This window comes from Propithecus coquereli, unplaced genomic scaffold, assembly GCF_000956105.1.
Source record: "Propithecus coquereli isolate 6110/MARCELLA unplaced genomic scaffold, Pcoq_1.0 Scaffold185, whole genome shotgun sequence".
Classification (NCBI taxonomy): domain Eukaryota; kingdom Metazoa; phylum Chordata; class Mammalia; order Primates; family Indriidae; genus Propithecus; species Propithecus coquereli.
This window is the reverse complement of record NW_012143301.1, coordinates 3,373,517-3,394,016: the sequence shown is the minus strand read 5'-3', so window position 1 is coordinate 3,394,016 and position 20,500 is coordinate 3,373,517. Positions and strand designations below refer to the sequence as shown.

The 20,500-nt window shown below is 37.6% G+C and overlaps 1 protein-coding gene across 1 annotated transcript in view; it reads right to left on the bottom strand.

The window, feature by feature from the left end:
- HHIP (hedgehog interacting protein) overlaps window positions 1–19,964 on the bottom strand; it is an 85,694-nt gene extending 65,730 nt beyond the window's left edge. Inside the window, exons 1-4 of the mRNA XM_012642744.1 lie at window positions 19,008–19,964; window positions 13,175–13,367; window positions 8,475–8,631; window positions 7,584–7,785 (exon numbers count right to left, since the gene is read on the bottom strand). Coding sequence (XP_012498198.1) covers window positions 7,584–7,785; window positions 8,475–8,631; window positions 13,175–13,367; window positions 19,008–19,289 — 834 coding nt within the window. The 5' untranslated portion in view covers window positions 19,290–19,964. The remainder of the gene's footprint in view (window positions 1–7,583; window positions 7,786–8,474; window positions 8,632–13,174; window positions 13,368–19,007) is intronic.
- Between the last annotated feature and the right edge of the window lie 536 nt (window positions 19,965–20,500).

Genomic DNA, 20,500 nt, shown 5'->3' with positions numbered 1-20,500 from the left:
AACCTTTCTTTAAAGTTCTCTCTTCTCTGACTTCATGGTACATTTTACTGATCTGCCTTTTTTTAAGAAAAATAATTTCTTGAGTAATACATGACATTACATGTTAATTTTAAAGCAGCTTTACCCACCAGCCCCCCTCCCAACTCCTGACATTCTAAATCTGTGCTTTGAGCGATAGTTGCTAGAGGGCAAAACTATGCACCTTCTTAGTTTTCAGTCCCAGTATATTTCCTTTGCAAATCCTACAATTTATTAACTCTATGGCAGATCGACACAAACCATGTTCCAAAATAAACACACACAAAAAAGACCTACATTACTATAATATCCAGGTTGAGAAAAACTACTATGAAAGCGAGGGAATTCTGATGAAAGGTTGCTGTAGCACGTGTGGGTCAGCAGCTTTGTGCTTAGTCATCATTAGGCATGTGCTCTGAAAAGCTCCAGTGCTGGGCTTTGCCTACTGACGTGGGGAGCAATACTATATACCTAATGTCAAAAGGCAATCCTGTAAAAAGAAGGCGTTGTTTTTCTCTAGTGACACATTTAAATAAAAATATATATATATATATTCTGGGTTAATCTTTTTGAGGTAAAGAAAACTCCCACACATGCATCAATACAACTTTGTTTCCATGGACCTGCCATATAATTGTGGTGCAAATGCTAACACAATCACAAATTTTCCCTAAGTTAACATTCAAGCCCTCTTTAAGAGAGACTGTTCAGATACCAGGGAGTTTTGTTAACAGTGGTCACTAGAGCTTGTGAGTTGTTCTGGGGGCTGGGCATGCTTTCCTTCCTCCCTTCCTTTTCATGTTAGTGTGATAGATGGATGGTAACAGCTAATGCTTCCAAAAATCTTCATGCTTACATGAGATCATGCATGCACAGTGTTAGGTGCACTTTCGACAGATAAGAAACTAAGCCTAGGGAGGTATAACTTGCCCAGGGCCAAGCAACCAGTACGTGATGGTTGGTGCAGTGACCAGCACGCACTCTATATCCTCAGCCCTCAGCTTCCTCACTGAGCATGCTGACGCCAACCACAGGCTCCAGTCTTTCCTCCCGCTCGGCACTGCTCAACAAAGGTGTATAGCAGTGTATATTAGCAGCAGCCTAGCACGGCGGCCAAGAACACAGTGCTAGACAATCTGCATTTAAAATCTTTCTCTGGTACTTCCTAGCTGTGTTATCTCGAGCAGTTTGCTTCTAGGTCTCAGTCTCTTCATCTAGGAAATGAGATATGAACACCTATCTCATGGGATTACAGAGGTAATAAGTGTCATGATTTAGCAAAGGAAGTGCTGAAAAAATGGTGGCTATGATTAATATGAAAGACCAGAGTATCCCTGCTAAAAACAACATGGCTGGCTTGAAGACTGTAGTATAGTATTGGACTGTATTACACACTTGAAATTTGCTAAGGGGGTGGATCTCTTAAGTGTTCTCACCACACACACACACACACACACACACAAAGACTATAGTATTGGGAAAGAAAAGCAATTATTTTTAAAAGGGAATGCTGTGCTAGTCTTTGTCACTTAGAGTTAGTTTTGTGATGTTTGATATTTTCCTTTCATGAGGCAATACAGCAATGACAACTGATATCACCAGTAGATTTTCTCTCTTCTTTTTTTAGTCAGAGATTGTAGGACGTGGTGGACCCCACGTTCAGAGAGATGCTTTTTAAAGACGGCAGAGACTTTTCCTAAGGTCCAGATTTCTTGGTTTTCCACTTCTTTTAAATAATTACTGTAAGATTTCTCAGATTTATAGCCTCTATTTCCTTTGCCCTTCAAGTCTTAGGTAAATATAAAGACATTAATGTAAAAACTTTCTTCACCTCAGCTGTGACTTATGGGACCTACAGTCTAGGAGAAGGCAGGCTTTTCTCTACTCAACCGGAGGGACACTGCGTCTGCCACTCCAGTTTCTGCTTCAGGAAAGAACGTGATGGAAAATAATTTATAATTAAACTGGCTTAAACTGGCACAAATCACATATATACACATTTATATTTATTAGAAGGTTTTATCAATAGAACAGCAAATTCCGAAATATCGAAAGACTACCAGAAGTGAAAACTAACTTAACCAGACAGAAAATTACACCAAGATTATTTCACATGATTAAGGGACTTTTTCTTTTATGAAAAATAATTTTTCTCTATGAGAGTTCATAGTTGACTTAAAGTGAGATTAAACTTATTTAAAAATTGAAAATAATGTTCTTCACAGAGTACAGAGCATTTTGATGTAAGATGTCAGCAACACTCAATAAAATAGAGTTGGGTTCAAAGCCATGTCATTACTACCTTGATATTAATAATAACTGCAGTCAAAAATTTTGCCCGCAGATCTACATTTTGTTTACATTTTGACTGCATGGTTTGGAATCAGAATTTTAAACTATAAAAGAAGAAAGCACTTAAAAGACTTTATTTTGGAGAAGACAATTTTGACATTTCAAATGAATTTATTTAATGTTTATTTCTACCACTATAGCAACTTTCTTTTAGACAAGGTTTAATGACTTCTAAGCTGCAATTCAATAGGTCAAAAAGTTTTAAATGTTGTGCAGTATACAAAAACATTCCAGAATGGTGATACTTCTATTGTAATATTTAACAAATACAATTTATTGCTTTCTTTCAATTAATACAAGCTTTCTTCTAACCTAAAGCATGCTTAAAAGCAGAATTTTAACAATTTTTCTGAGGAAGCATTTGACACATGGCTCAATCATCACCATATGGATTTGTGTGTGTGTGTATATATGTGTGTGTGTATATACATACATATATATATATATATATATATATATATATATGCTACGTTTCCAATACTACTTTTGAAAAATAAATTGCTTCTGAATCTGCTTTGACTCATTTCACTCAAGCTAAAATACGCTAACATTTCATGGGCTGCCCTAAGACTGTAAGCCAACGACAGAGAAAAACATGAAAGGTTAGGATTCTGACAAAGTCCAGAAAAATAGAACATTGGCCCCAGTGGGTTGAAGAGCACTTGGATTTCACTAAACTTTCGATGCTCATAATCCCGCGTGTGATTTACAAGCATGTGAAACCAGAGGCTGCCCCGACAGGGCTTGCCCTGGTGGACCCTGCGTCCTCCTCCACATGCTCCTGTGACTCCCAGGCACCGGACCGCTGTCTCTCGAGAGCCCCACCTCAATGGGCTCAGTCACCCGGACAATTAGCAGCTTTCAGCCTTACGTCCTCTCCTCCCCTGCTAAAAAGACTTCTTCGAAAAGCATCTTTTGAAATGAGGATCCAAGTAGATAGAGAGGGACAGGAGTCCAGTGACACTTGTTCGAGTGATGGACAAGCCTTTCAGCTTTGTCTGCTGCATGCTGCCAGCCGATGGCTGCTGAGGGTTTGAAACTCTCCATTCTCCAACTGCTCACGAGAACTGAGTGGCAGAGAACAGTGCTTGCTAGTTTCCTCAAGGGGCCACCCTGTAGGTGACAGGTGCAGGCTTGTCCTTCCTTCTGCACACATGCAAAGTTAAGGCTAACTTTGTATCCTTGGTAGTCAGAGTGCTTTGCTGAGATTATACTAAAGTACCTTCAGAAATTTTAACATAGCTTACAGATATAATGGTAAACCACAGATTTAAGGAATAGGAAAAATAACAATTTTGGCAACTAGCTGGGCACCAGACTCCACAATGGAGCAAAAACAGGAAGAAATTAATGGATAAAGCAATCTTCCAGTTAGAATTAACTATTGAGATTTTTAAATGCCATTTTTGAAAACTTGATATCAATCATCTTACATGCTACCAGAGTTAACTCATCTCTTCGCTCAAATTGGACATGTAATATGTATAAACTAAGTAAATGACAAAAGGTATAGAGCAGATGACTACTGGTGTCCAACCATTTGCTCTCAGGAATAGGACGTGGGTGTAGACAGGGCAGAGAAAATTTGTCTCATTCTGTGTGTAACTAACCCAAAGCCTTGGCTCAGTCTAGATCAATAGTTTTCGAATTGGCTACACATTTAAATTACCTGGGAAAGCTTTCAAAACATGTCAATACCTGGGTCCCAACTCCAGATATTCTGATTTCATTTGGGTATCAGAATTCTTTGAAAGCTCCCAGGTGATGGTATTTTGCAGCCATTCTTGAGAACCACTAAGCTATCATTCCTGAGGACGTTAGGAAGATGAAGCTGGTTCTAATACTTGCCAGAAGCTCTGATTCAGAATTCAGATGTAAACTCAATTTAAAGATTTCAAATCACCCACTATCTTAAAGAAGTTTTTTTCTCCTGGGGATAGCACAATTTTTGTAATTTTCCCCTTTGGAATGAAACAAGAACACCACCACAACATAACAATAACAACAACACACGTGCACATACACAAAATGAAGATTTTAAAGTTTGCTCATCAATTTGATGTTTGGGCTATTCTTCATAGTTTCTAAGTATTAGTGATTAGCTTGTAGAACACACTATCATTAAAGACCTATCAAATCACTACCTATTTTTAAAACATATTTCTGACTTCCTCTTTAATTTCAACTCTATAACTTATTTCCTATCGCAAAAAGAAGTTAATTCTGTAGCTTGTGCTTTGCATTTTTTGCAGATTACCTTTTGCCCCATAAACTGTAACAGTTTAGCCCCCAGGGTACTACAGTCTTCTATGATTTAGGCAGCACAGTCTTGGTGTTTAAAAATAAGGCACCATATTTTTAGCTTCAGTTGGGGCCCAGTTAGGGAAGAGTTGTCCAAGTCCCCTAATGATTGGCTCTTTGCTAATGGTGTGTCTCTCAAGCAGTTATAAGAATTGGGCTTAGTAGAAGTTTAAAGAGATTAATCCGCCAAGCCCATCTCCTCACCACAAAAAAAGGTCAGCCTCTACCATGTGACAGAAATCACTGTCAATTCTTAATTGACAATTAGCAGAATTCCAGATTTCCTTATAGCCAGTACTAAGTTTTAGGAACTCTTATAATCAGGAGTTTCTCTTTATGTCTGATTGAATTTATTCCTACTGGTCATTAATTAATGTCATTGTGAGGGTGTCTCCACTGTGGTTTGTATCATTTTCATTTTAAACATGTGGAGGTTGGGTTTAGTGTGTATTATTAATTCTGTAATTTTAGTATTGCAATTTATACTGTGGTCTGTTAAACTGCTTTATGCTTTCTTTTAGGATTTTGAAACTGAAAAAATAGAGAAGAGTTGATATGTATAATAATTTATGAAAATTCTTATTTGCATTACTTATGCAAAATGATTACTGACAAACACAGAATACTGCCATGAACACATTAACTACTCATATATCAAAGAAGCCTGAAAAAATTACTGTGAAATAGCTGTGAAAATGTTTTCACTTCATAAGTCTCTGAAGGGCAGAACCACCAAAATCAGTGATATGATCAACTCATGAATGTGTTGGTATGTGTCCCATCATACAATAGCATCTTCCTACATTTCCCATTGGGGACGCAGAGACTGAGATAAGAGCCACCTGCAGTACAACCTACTTGAGGTAATAAGAATGTGGTGTCATTCATTATTCTCATTATTCACTATATACACAGAGATATCTATGTGATGTATTCCTATCCTATCAACATTACTAGTGCCAAACACTAAAAGCATTTAAAATATTGCACTTTAAAATATGCTGTATCAGTTCACTAGAATAATGGATTTTGAAATTTACTTTAAGCCCGGAAGCCCTGGAACATTTTTGGAAGCGGTGGGGAGGGGGCAAATTTGCAAGAGTTTCTAGAGGCCTTCAGAACACATATATTGCAGAACCGTGGCACTGTGGCATCCTTGCTTGTACAATTTTATCACGTGATGAAATGTCTCCATGTCAGAAAAGAATATCCCAGTGAATATCTCATTCAACATCTCAGTGAAGGCTATAAATTGAAATAAAGGGACTTTGAACAAACCCTAATTTAAAAGGTGGTTATTCATTAGGAAGTTAAATCAAAGTAGAAGCAAGAATGTCAATTTTTTAGTTCTTACAAAAACACTTTTTACGGTTTTTACATCTACATTTTGTTATACATATCTTTTTAATACCAACATATTTTCTCAAAAAATGTTTGAAAACTATATTCTCTCAAATACTTGAAAATAGAGTTCAAAGCAAATTGGCAATATGTTTTATAGTATACAGCCTTCAACTCAGTAATGCTCTTTCTATGAATGAATATTAAGGAAGTCATCCATAAATAATATGTACAAGAATGATAACGTTATTTACAATAGTCAAAAGAAAAGACTGGACTCATCCTAAATGTATCATAATAAGGAAATGGAGCACCCAAAGTGATAAAAACTAAGTATTTGAGAAAAGTTTCCAAATCTGGGAAAGTCTTCATGACATGTTGTTAGGTGAAAAAAAGAAGGCTAAAAAGATGTATGTATAATTTGATTTCAATTTTCCTTTAAAGTTGTTTAGGAAAAAAGCTTTTGTTGAAAGAAAGCTGAAACTGCTGAGTTAAAAAGAGTTTCCAAATGATCTGTGTCTTGGTGCCAAAGTCCTTTTCCTTGAAAGGGTTCCTTCTCTTATGCAGTATGTCTTGGTGACACTGTTACATCATGAGCTTGAGGATGGGTGGTCCAAACAATATAGCATTCTCTGTATTCTAATTGATTTATTCTATATATTTTTTTTACTTGGTTGGTACTGAATAGATATCAGGAATATATCTATATTTTTTCTGATTTATTTCTTCTGGTTTTGGTGTTCTTACCTTTGAGTAGAGTACAACAAAGCAAGGAGTTCATTTCTACATGAGTAGAAGAGTATATATCCTCCCTCAGTTTTGTTATAGTTAAGAAATGAAAAGGATAACCAGCTCTTCCCAAATCATATTGTTGCTTTGTTTCATTCTAAAATTGTCACGAGCCGTTAAATGTCTCTTAATTTTAGAATGCCACAATTTGCTTTATAGCTTAGTACTGCTAATACTGTATTGTGTTACTCTTGTGAAACAAAATAGACAATACTTTTATTTATATATCTAGATTATTTAGCATGAGAATTCAAATTAGAGAAGTGAGAAAGAAAGCAATAGATATGCTTATATATTATATAGATGGCTAATTATAGATAAAAATATTTGACTTACCTGTAAAAACATTGCACAAAAAAGTCATAGTATAAGTAGCATTTTTTATGACACAGACTCAAAAACACATACGGTCAAAGAATGATTTGCAATTGCCAAATAACCAAAAGACCTCTTTGTTTCTACTAGCAAATGCTGATGTACAATCCTAAATGTTATGCCCATTAAACAATATTTAAACAAATCCTTTATAAAGATAAGTTATTTTAAATATGTAAATTACATAGGGAAAGCATGCCAAAATATCAATCTGATTGTGCTGCTCAATAGCAAATAACATATAAATTTAATGTTATTGTCCCAATTCAGTTGCCATATTATTGTTCCCTTATCTTCTCCTTCAATATTCTTTCTTTTATTACAAGGAAATACCTTCAGTGAGGAAGATAACACTAAAATAAAATGAACATAGCCAGAGCAAAAATAAATAAAATTTAAAAGCCAACCTTTATTCCACTTTGAACAAGTTTGTGAATGTCCAAATAAGGCTCCTTGAAAATTTCTCCTTCAGGGGTAAGTATCTTCACATAACCTTCTTTTTCCAGAATGAAGAGACGGTGCGAGCCATCCCCACTGTGCAGGGCACCAACAGGCTGTCGCAGCCCACTCACAACCTCCTGAATACAGAAGCAGTTGTGTTTGTGCTTTCTAGACAAATCAAAGAAAACCAGTAAGCTTTTCTCGAGATGGAAGAGGTAAGGGATGCATGTAGCATCCTTTTCAAAATATATCTCCTCTAGGAATCAATGGTTTTGAGAATCATGAAGTGCTGCTAACCTAAGGGTCACAATATGATTCTTTTAAATGATTCTTTTAATTCTTTTCAATGGAAAACAACAAAACAGCCTTCTCTCAGAATCTAAATGAGAGAATCAAAACATGTATGTATTTTAAAATTTCATAAGCTCATTATCTCATCATACAGTGACTATAATTAAAATTAGCTTTTGCTCACAATAATTAAACCTTACAGAATGGCACACAGAGAGAAAGTTCTAAGATCTATTTGTAAAATTCTGATATGCTAATAATAATTGTGCTGAATATTTCCACAGTGCTATAAGCTAACAGTCATAAAACTCAAGTTTAAAACTATACCCATAAAATTCACATGAATCATAGAGAAGCCAAGCTCATAATATAAGATTAGTAGTCTAAGTATTAAAAGCATTTAAGCTATGATTTTAGAGAAGCAAACTACAAAAAGGAAAAAATAAAGCATCTGGAGGAGATAGCTGCTGAACCTAAGCAGCCAGTTGATTCACTGTCAAACCACAAGATTTGTCAGTTGGGTTTTTTTTTTTTTTAAAGATTAAAGAGCATTTATCTTTATGAACCTGCTGATCTCTTCCACTTTGTCATATTCTTCCATCTGGTCCAAGTAGTTAGATGCTGGTCCTCTGACTTGTTTTCTTGGAAAATCTGGAAAGCACAACCCACCATCTTTTCTTGCATAGTAAAAGCAGAACTCATCAGCAGTTGTTTGAAGGAAACCTTTAAAAAATATGAAAAAACATTAGAAGCACTTAGTGTCATAGTAAAATCACCTCATTTCAGAGATATAATATGGGGAAAGAGAGTTTTTAGAAACTATATGAATATTCTAGGAAAAAATTAGACTAAAATAAAGAGAACCAAAAAAAAAACCCAAAAAACAAAAAACGGGGGGTTGAGATTCCCATTTGTTTCTAATCAAAATGTAAGAATTGAAGTAAAAGTGAAATAATATTGTGCTAGGTATTTTAAAAGGCTCTTATGAAATAAAAACCCAAAAAACAAAAAACGGGGGGTTGAGATTCCCATTTGTTTCTAATCAAAATCTAAGAATTGAAGTAAAAGTGAAATAATATTGTGCTAGGTATTTTAAAAGGCTCTTATGAAATACACATAATACAAACCCAGCATTGATCTTGATTTTTTTTTTAAGCTTCCTCAGTTATCATATGTTACACATGTGAGCTTATCTCATCACCAGTCAGCATTTTTTCCTATAATACTAAATAACTTCCGAAGAAGAACAAATTAGAATCAAGAAAGAGATAGGCCATCAGGTGCCAATTTGGATCATTTTACAATTCTTATTGTATTGCCACTCACATATGATTAAATAATAAATCTAATGAACAACATAAGGTCATTATACACCCTAATAAATAACTGACTCACCGTGCAATGATCAAGCAATGAATTGATGCTGATAACAGAGTCTCCATTTTCAAATATGTAGGTATCTTTTTCCTGTACCTCACTTACAGGAAAAACTGATTATTTTGTCATACAAAAATTATATTTAAAATATCCCTTCAATCTTCTAGCAGAAAAGCTGACATACCACTGAGCCAAAATAAAAATACAAAATCAACTTACTTAATTGTATCTAAAAGAAAGATGTTTTTTCTTTTCTTATATATTAAGAATGTTATCAGATAAAAACAGCTAACTTTGAGTAAGAAAGAAAAGAATTTTACGACAAAGAAGAGTTTTGATATTACTTTTAAAATTTTGGTTAATGAGATGTTGGCTTTTTGGGGCATATTAATAAGATTCATGTCTACATTCTGACGACTTCTGCCTTATATAAGGTCTGTTATCTTTAATTATATTTAAAGTTTTGATTTTTATGTAACAAATTAGATCATTATACCCCTATCAGTTTCGTGAAAAAGGCAGAGGGTAGTTTAGCAGAAGTTGAGAAGCTGCATAACAAATTCAGGTTTAGCAAGGATTTCTAAGAACAAGAATTTGGGGTCAGCCAAGTGAGGCTTATCAATGGAGCATAAAAGACACTCAAAGTTTATTTTCTGTGTACTTGACCTTGGACCCCTCAAACTAAAAAAAACTTATCTTAGAATGAGAGGGTCCCAAATGGTTAAAGCTTGATGGACATTTTGGCCTAACTTTTGGGTGAAATGTGTAACCCTTAAATTTCTGAGAGAGAATCTTCAAGGCCAGTATCTGACATGCCACTGGCAAAAATTTTGTCTTTGGGAACCAGGCAAGTAAGAATAGGGTCCTTGGGAGTGTGTATGTGTGAGACGGAGTGTGTGTGTGTGTGTGTGTGTGTGTGTGTGTGTGTGTGTGTGTGGTGGCACAGAAAAAAAGGAGACATAGCAGCTGGGAAGGGTGCTCCATGGGAGGGGCAAGGCAACTGGAAAAAATTCAGGGATTAGAAATTAGGGAGGGGAATGAAGGTCACAGCAATAGTTACTCATCTTCAGCCATTCACCATTTACAATAGACTATTTTTCTCTTCCATTCTTTAATGGCTAAGAGTCAGATGAAAATTGCCTAACAGTGTTAAACAGGATTAAACCAATTGAACTAATTGTGTGCAGACATTTCGCACTACAGTAACCTACTCCTGAGAAGATGAGGTCTAAGAGTGATAAAAATCATTGTGATTAAAGGTATAAAAAAAGAAGCAAGACCAACAGATGCCCATTGATATGCTTTCCGTAGAGTGTATTATGCCATTTTTTAGTGAACAGCTAAGTATCTACCCTGCTCATTCAGGCAGAAGATAAGACCTGCAGAGTTGAGCAAAGGGCTCCTGTGTTTGTTGAAAGTAATTCTGGCATTTTTAGAAGTTTTAAAAATTTACTTCCCTAAGTAAATTCACAACTGGAGAATGATATTATAATTAATAAAACTCTAATGTGTACTTACTAAATTGCTTTTAATTACTTTTCTCGTTTTGGGGAAAATAAGCAAACCATGACTAATTCTTAATTAAAATCTCTAGATAGTGGCTACCTTTAAGGTATATGAATACTCTAAAGAGATTGTGTTTTCTTAAAGACAAGAAGGCAGAATAAAGGGTTAGATCATTTATATATTTCTTCCTGTATTGGACAATAGGGAAAAAAATGAAGGCATCTCTGGAATTATTTTCCTCTCCCAATCCCTTTCGGTCTTTGCCTTCTTCTAACAAAATACATCCTTTAGGATACTTTCTTCTTTGATTTGTAGGAAGATGAAGCTATTAATGAGGACAGTCAAATATGCTGATTAGTTTCTTATAAAAAGAATTGCAAAGTATAATAGCTGTTTTCCACAATTTTGAACTTCTGAAAAAATAAACCATATCACTAAATAGACTTAAGAAGGGAAAACTATCACAAGTTTGCATTTATAGCAATTTCCCAAAAACTAGTGTTTTGCAATTCTAAAGACACTTCTGTGCTGGGGGCAGGGGCTGAGGGGAGGATTACCATCTTACCCATCGTACTTTAAGAAATGGTAACCTACGTGCCAAGGACCAATCTAACTAACAAATCGATTAACCTAAATTACTCAAAGAGTGTGTTATCACAGCTCACTTTTGGAAAGTATTTAGAATGATTATTAGCACTTGACATATGCAGGGAAAGCCCCAGTGCTTGTCGCTAAAGCCTTCCAGAATCTCTGGAAAGCACTCTCGCTGCTCCATCCACCTCTAGAGTGGAGCTTTCATCTGGTTATCTTTCAAGGCAGCCTGGGTGGCCACCAAAAGCACTTGACATCTTGATGCACTTCAGCAGTTTTACATATATACAAACGTTGTAGAAAAATAAATTTGTCATTCGTGACCACATATGTTGATCTGAGGAGTGAGGAGCTTGCAGTTCTGTCTCTGAGCTGTTTGCTGTGCTCTCTCTTTCAGTGGACATAGCTTTTATTTTATTGTTTTTGGAAGCTAGAATAATTTCAAATATATAAAGACCCCCACAGATGAATCCCCAAATCTAGCATGTTTTATTTAGCTAAAGTAGATAACGGTAAGTGTTGATATTACTTTCAATTTATAGTCCGGAAGGTGAATGTTCAAGACTTGAAGTTTGCAGCAGACCTTTATGGTATCTAATCTGTTGTTGCTTCTCTGTAGGCCATCTAGGCAACCATGACTTATTCCACTTTGCTTTGGGGAATGGGATAGAGGAAGAAACAGCTGGTTTAAGAAAAGTCTTAGAAACATGGCTGTAGTTTACAAAGACAATAATAATATTTTCACATTGAATAGGTTTAGATACATGCGATGCTATACTCAAGGGAGAAAGCAACCCTAGTCAAAATGTTTTCTTAGGTTAGTAAGAGAGTTCTATTAAAAATACCAAAATCTACACTTTTCTGGGTCAGAAAAAAAAGGAAAATGTACACAGCAGCTAAAAAAATCTTCTCTCAGTGCTTCCTACAGTTCTTAAAGTTTGTCTTTTTCTTAAATACCATTTCGTTTTATAAACTGTTAACTTCAGTAGATTTGTTTGTATGTGACTTTGCCTAACTAAACAAAATCTGTCTCATTAAATTCTTTTCTTCCTCTATGTTGATTCTTCCAACTAAAGCAACAACCACCAAAGTTGACAAACTTTTGGTGATAAAGTAATCAATGACCAAACATCTATATATTTATTAGAGCCCAAAAGATGATAGTGACAAGTATATTCATCACATTGTATGCATAAGAACTTTCATAGCTCTCCTATCGCCTCCTTATTATACAACTTTGGTTAAAGCATTTAACTTCTCCTGGGGTTCAGCTTTTCTCATCTGTCAAATGGGAAGGACTCCACTGTTCTTATCTACCTCACAGGATTTTTGAGGAGCAAATTAGTCATTATACCTGAACGTGCTTTATAAGGTATTACTTTTTTCGATTCCTAATCATTTTTTATCTTAATGACAAAAATGGGACATTCTCCAATTTTGTATCAGCTATGTAGAAGAGGAGGCTGCCTTGATATTGATGCTGATGGGTGAAGAAGACACCGACAAGAAATTTGTACTGATACTCCAAAGTGTGTAAAGATTAACAACTGTATTATCAGCTTAATAAGAAAGGTAAAACATTTCAGCAAAGCCAATATACTGTCTTTAAAGCAAAATTACCATGCTCCGTTTAGCAGCAACAAAAGGTATGAATTTGGAAAGATTACCTATGAGGTAAAATAGGTATTTTGAAAGGTGAGATAAAGTTTACAACTCTTGGAAATAAGCATTTAAGAACAGGTATCTTATAAGGATATTTTGCAATGGTTTATTTAACACATGCATTTTTTACCTGGAAGATGGCTTCGGCAGGTATAAAAGAATTCTTTGCAATAGTCTTTGCAGAGTAGGGGAAGGACTAGGTCTCTTTCCAAGACTTCTCTCTCAGGTGAGTGGAACAGGCTTTGAGAATGTGGAGAGCAAAGTGCACACTTGATTTCCTCCAGTAACTTCCCACATTCGGTGTTGTTGGTAACAGAAAATATCTGAAAGCCACAAATCAGAAACAAACATCTTTTTAGTTATGTGAAGTCAGGTTTGTTTATTTATTTATTTACTTGCAATCACGAAAGTAGAAAAGTCCAATTTAATTTAGCCAATGAAGTTTTTCTGAAAAGAATTACTATGTCACAATACAGAATGCCTTTATAAGGATACAAGGACAGTCTCTAGGGCTGGGGTGGGAGAACAAAGGGCAGGGATGCGTAAAAGTGCTTCTCACCCTTGCAAATCAAAGCCTATTAACCTGTCTTTCAGGTGTGAAAACTTAAAAGACAATTAGATTTAGACTCTTTAACCCTTTTCACTTTATTCTGTCTCAAAGTATGTACTGAATGATATTTACCTTTAAAATTCCAAATACCTTTATCCAACTGCATGCAAAGCAGCATTATTTAAGACATGGCTTATGTGTATGTTAGGTAAAAATCTATTTCATTCCTGAAATTCCTAATATGATTTTCTCAAAAATGTAATTGAATTGTATTTTTAAAATTTCAATTAATTTTCAATCTACAGGCTGTATAGGGAAAGTTTTCTAAAATGGGGAAATATCCACCTTTCATGTTCTATAAAAATAATATTCGAAGTGGAATCGAACGGGCTTAAGACCAATTTTTATTATTCATTATATCTTAGCCAGGAAAAACTTTCTAACTAGTTCCTCAGGTATGTTATATGCATGAATAAACACAAGAGTTTGATGAAAGTGCTTTTGTATAGTATGCAGTGAATTTTAATGAAAAAAGGTATACTTGTATCATTATTTTTACAATGATATGTTTTTTATTTCAATGAGACCAATTTGGGAGTTATCAATTCATTGAGGTTAATAATTAATAGAACAGGTCCTGGTGTCTAGTAGTAATTTTAAAAAACTGACTTCAGGAGCTCCTTTAATAAATATCTGCACAATATTCGAGACATGAAATGTAATGCTGTCTAAATCAAGCATTGATTTTTCATATTAAAAAACACCGTAATGAGATTGAATTTTATACCTTTTCCTAATTCACTTAACTATATTTATACTGAATTATTTCTTTAGAACTACGAATTAAAATTAATATTTTAAGGTCTAGATCATTGTTTCAAGCAAATATTTCATTCACAAGTTGAGGTTCTAATTTGAGTAAATCTTATGGCCTCTATTTTTTGAGATTATGATATTCTAGGTGATCACAAAAATTTGGACCTGAAAGAGTAAAGTAACTAAAAAAAAAAATCATTGAATACAAGCATGCTGAAATTTTAATATGAAGTATTTAAAAGTCCCATAGAAGTTATCCTATTTTGGAAAAAAATATATATGCAGCCTTGTAACTATCTACAATATTCAGAAAAGTTATTATTAATCACAGTTATATTTACATTTTCATCAATTTATTTAAATGACAATTGCCTAAATGGTTAAAGTTTTCTAAAACAAAACATACACCAGACACTTAGAATTTGCATTCCAAGAATGTTTTAAATGTCTTTTATTGTCCACACTCTGGCAGACCTCACCAGATCTATTCAATATTAATAGTGTTCAACTTTGTTCTGTTTGTTTATCATGTAGCAGTCCCCTAAGAACAAAACAACTGCAGGATGCTGAAGCCACCTCTTTTGCTGGCTAGAAAAAGTGGAATGTAATTACCTTTGGTTTTATGGAGAATATGCATGCTTCCATTTTTTATAGCTGAAATAAAATGATTCCCATGTACTCTCCCAGCTGCTATCCAGGAAGAGCTTGATTTTAGCGCCTAAAGAACTTTGTCTTTTACAATCTTTGGAATGTGTTCTGGCCACAAGATCTCTCATCAAAAGTTTCAGAAATAGGATTCAATAAATTATCTGAAATCAAGTATAATATTATTCTTTTTAAAGTTTCATGCTGTTCCAGCCCAGCAGGATGGTAACATTTTGCTCCGTGTGAGGTCTGCAGTGTAAATACCTATTTGAAGATAGATAGAGCCATCATTCTGGCTTTGGTTTCAATGAACCAATAGTCTTACTGAAGTCAATTAAACTGACTCAGCCAAAGCTGCAACACTGTTTTAGACAGATGAGGATGGGTGTGTGTAGGGTAACGTTTTCCTCTTTTTTGCTTATGTGTCTCTGTCTGCAAAGGTCCTTAACTTTATGTCTGACAATGCCATCAATCTTGAGAAGAAATTTAAGCCAATTTCCTGTTTCGATTTTTAAAAGCTATATACGAAACCATCAAATTAATTAATCTAAATATACTTCAGAAATCATGTAAAACTTCGAAACATTATTACAGCATGCCTAGGGATGATTGTGGCTGTTGCTGACTAATCTATAACATCTGGCAGGTCATCCTTTAATCTTTAGCCACATGAAAGTAAAATCCATAGAAGAAAGGTAAGATAAATAGGGCATACACAGGAAAGCGTGGCCTACAACTATAGCTTATCAACAAACAGTAAAAGGGGTGACAGAGACCTTCTGTATTTCTCTTTATTTATCAAGTAACTAAACAAAGAGGGCAAAAAGGCACCCACATGGGTTCGATGAGGGGACAAAAGGAGAAAATACATGACAGTATATTAAGATGTCGCCTACAGATCACTCTGTACACAAGAAGTTATTTCTAAAAATCATATGCCTACAAGATTGTTCAGCTGTTGGGTAGAACACATGCATCTCTGGACTATAGTGCTGGATTATGTCATTAAAGAGTTCAGTTTCAATTTTAGGCTAATATGTAAATAGATCATTGTACTAAGGCAGCTGTTAAAGGGACCCCAGGATGAGTTATTTGTTTAGTTGGATGTGTTCAACAATAGCCTTTGTCCCTGAAAGAGCCAGAGCAAACAAATGATTGTAAAAGGGCACACTTGAAAACAATTACTCTTCACCCATTCCTTGACAGCTTTGGCTGTGAAACCACCCAAGGTAGAGAGAGCTTCTATGCCTCTGTGGCTACAAGTTAAGTTTTAGAAATGGGGGTATTTCAGTTGGTTGCAGATTCAATTTGGCTAATGGGAATTAGATCCTTTTAGCATGCTGTATTTAAAAGCTGCAATAATATTGCTAAGATAATATGACTTCCTAAATTTTGGCAGTACTTATTTATAAGGGTAGTTAACAATCTCATTACAATACACAATGTTATTAAAATATGCAAAAAGAATGTAAAAGCATAATACCATGGATAAAGAATTTAACTCAATGCTAGTTTATTAAAGAAAATTTGTTAGTCTAGAAACTGGATTTAATTACATAGCTGAGCATGTTCAATATTCCTACCTAGTTGGCTACTATCTATCTAAGAAATGTCTTCACTTAGGAAAAAGCTACTACTGTAGTGTCTTGAAAAGTTACAGAAATCTTTCTGGGGAAAATTTTTTTTCTTTCATAAACAGAAAAGGGCTCTTTCAAATAGCAATCATCTCTCCTGTATACACATTATGAAATAAGACCCTAACATATATTATAATCCAGGAAGGCTTACAGGAAAAAGGGAAACACTGAAGTTTATTATAAAATAACATGTTTTAAAAACTATTAAAACTTGAGAACTAACATAGGTCAAGAATGCATATGCATAGCTATATCAAATCTCTGTTTTGAACAATTTGAGTATTGTTAGTTTATAAACCACTTGTAATGGAACCAGCAAAGTCTAGTGTACCAAACTGAATTCAAACACATTTTCCAAATGAGTAGGGGTTTGTTGGAGATTGGAAGCACGTAAAACAGAAAGGAATGTGGATAAAATGTGGCAGATTGCTTCCTAAAGAATGATTTCTTTAAAAAAAATTTATATAACTTCTCCTAAGGGTTATAACTCCCCCCAGTCCAGTCCCCATTCCCCTTCTCCCCACTATTTAGTTAAGAAAAAGTTTTCATTCCACATGTTCCTGGAAGAGTTCAGTATTGCGGAGTCTCTAGATCATTGGGACATTCATAGTATACATTGCATATAGGGAGATTTAATGGCAAATATTTCTAAACTTTTCTCTGAATTTCCTGGTTCCTTAGGGCTCCTGGTCAAATTCTTAAGGTGGTCTGAATGTAGCTATTTTGGAACTTAATTCAGTTACAACACAGGACCTTAATGATATTGTTTTGAATAAAATGCTAGAATATCTGTTCCCTGAATCTCAGACTACTGCTGCATATGGTAAGAATAAAGAGAGAGTTGCAGCTGAAAACCGGCAGCAAGACAGTTCTCACTCATCTGGGAATAGAAGGAGTTGGACAAATGCTCCCTCAAAAGGCATGAACATTTGGACAGAGCTGGGGACTGAAAGAGAATGATGTTCTCTAGTTTCACCCATTAGTGAACCAACTAACAAATACAATGGTGTTGTTGTTATTCTTTTGCCATAAGCAACAGGACTCTGTGTGTGGGCAGCAGTTTAGTGGGGAGGAGGATAAGTCGACCCCTTTTTGTCCTATTGATTTTTTCCTATTTGCATGACTTGAGCAAATTAAATGATGCAATATGGCTTTTTGTTACAAAACAAAGTGAGAGATACCACCCAGACACATATGTTGATTCGTAGGAGCTGTTTACATGAGAATAGAGTGAAATCTACCGTGAACTGAGCATAAAAATTAGATTCAGCCTGGGTATTTTTTTTTTTTTATTATGCCTGGGCCAGCAAGACTGAAGCACAAGTTTTCCAAGAGTCTCTCAGACCTTGACAACTGCAGTGTTGTAACAGAGGAATTCTTAATTAAACCTAAAATGGGGAAAGGGAGGGGGAGCAAAGACACCTGATTGTTTATTTCACGTGCAGTGATTGTTAATGACGTGATCCAGCAGTCCTTCCTTGGAGTACAGTAAATACCACACATCACTGCATCCCATGGCAAGAACGACATTGCAACCAAAAGTAAGCTTGTCTTTACAATCAACCAACACTATTTTCGTATTTAGATTTATTAACACAAGGAAAATGCAAATGCCATTACTCTTAAAATAAGTTTTTAGAGATCTTCCAAGACACCTAACTACGTCTGAAAGCCTGCATTTATAACTATACAAAATGACGGAGAATCTTCTCAGTTTTATGTGATAAATACTCTCTAGCAAAATCTTTCTTCAGATTTTCAGGTTCTTAACCAGAGTACTAGGAGTTCCTTTCCGCTGGTTTAACTAATGTAATGCAAGACACCCCCCTCTGACGGGGCTGGGGATCATAAACCAACCATGCTTCAACATCCTTTACAATTAATCCTCTCCCCAACCGAGCACGTGGAGAAAACGGGACAAATCTTTTTACCCTAGAAAAATAAACCGGAAACCACAGCCACCTTAATTTACAGTTTCGCTGCAGTCAATGCCAGATTTGATCCAAAACACACTGTTAATCGCGATTCTTTTAAAATATTCACCTAGCCCAGGATGCGGGTACCACAGAAGCGTCTCTTTTCTGAGACAGGCAAGTTTGCACAGCATCCGGATCGCGGACTCTGGGGGCGGGAGAGCTATCTGTACACCCCAGAGAAACACACCACGGAATCGTGTTAGCGATTTGGAAAAGTTATCAAAAGAACTCCTCGAACAAGTTTTGCCTTTCTTACAACCACCAGCATTGCCAGAGCCACAGGGAACCCCACCCAGCCAGTATGCCAAGTACGCATCCGTGAGGCCGGTGTGTGCCTACCTTGTTCTCCAGGCGTCCCAGCCCTGGGCTGTCACTCCGCAGGCAGCAGGACAGCCGAGGGTAGAAGCCACCGCACAGCATCTCTCCCCCACTCAGCAGCTCCAGCTGGGACATCATCCGCCTGTCTCTCCTTTTCAGGCGCTTCGGGGGGTTCCCATTCAGGCACCTTCTCCTCCTCACTCCGCTCCCTTCGCCTCTTTCCCCAAACTTAGCATCTCCTTCAAAGAAGCCCAGAGCCACGGCCAGCAGCAGCAGCAGCTTAAAGGAGAGCATCTTCAGCATCGTCTGCCCAGAGCAGCAGGGGCTGGGCGCGGGAGGATGGGGGGGAACGCCACTGCCCAGCAGGGGCACTAGGGCGCAGCTCCAGGAGGAGGCTGCAGGGCTGCAGGGCACTCGAGAGGCAGCGGGAGGTGGTGGGGGCGAAAATATGTAGAGCGATGCAACTTTGCAAAAGATAAAAGACGAGGCGGTGGGTCCAACGCCTGAGGGGAGCCCGAGGAGCGAGATAAAGTTGTGCAGATGACACAGTTTGCAGTTGTGCCAGTGTCAGTTGGGTTAGGGGCTTTCTGCTGCGGCGGGGAAGTGGGAGGAGGAGAAGGAGTTGGAAGAGGAGGAAGACGAGAAGACGGTCACAGAGGTTCACTTGTCCGTGTAACGGGAGTTGTTTAGGTGGGACAGTAGCAGGAACAGAAATAGCGACGGCGGCGGCGGGGCAGGCGGAGGCAGGGCCAGCGCTGGGCTCTAGATGATGCTGAGGTCTCCTCTGCCGGCGGCTGCAGCTTCTCACACAGCCTCTCATGTTTCGCTCCCTCTTTTCTTCTTCTTTTTAACTAGCGCGCGGGGAGGTGCTGCCACCGCGCGCCCCTTGACGTCACCGCTTCTCGCGCGCCCCCGCCCGGGGTGGGGGAGAGGGGAGGGGGCGGCCCCGGCGAGCGCGTCCCCCGGGCCCCGGGGGCCTCCGGGCTGCGGCAAGGAGGGGCGGCAGGCCGCGACGGCGGCGGACGCAGGGGGAGGGCCGGCGGAGCCTTCGGAGCCAGCCTCGAGGGCGCGGAAGCCAGCGCGCCCGGGCGGGGGCGTCCAGGGCCGGGTCCCTGGCTGGCCCGGGGCGAGGGCGCAGCCCGGAGACTCCGGGGCTGCAGGGCGGCTGCCTCCCGCCGGCTCCTCTCTCCTCCCCTCAATCCCTCCGCACTGCCCGGGCTAAAGGCGGCCAAGCTGAGGCTCCGAGACAAAGTGAGTAAGAGTGGGCCGCGGGAGGTGAGAGGGAGGGGCGCCTTCCAGGGCCTTCCCCGCCCCGGCCCCCGGCCCGCCCCTTGCCCCCGGGGAGGATGAACTAAGTGGGCTGGAGCCGGCAGGAGAGAGCTTTTCGGCCCCTTTCCCGGCCCGCGTACACACCCTCTTTCCCCCCATGATTTCCAGTGTGAAGCTCAAGTTCTCAAAGATCTTCCTTGGGGTCTGACTTAGAGAAGTGGGGACATCCCAAATGCTGCGGGTCG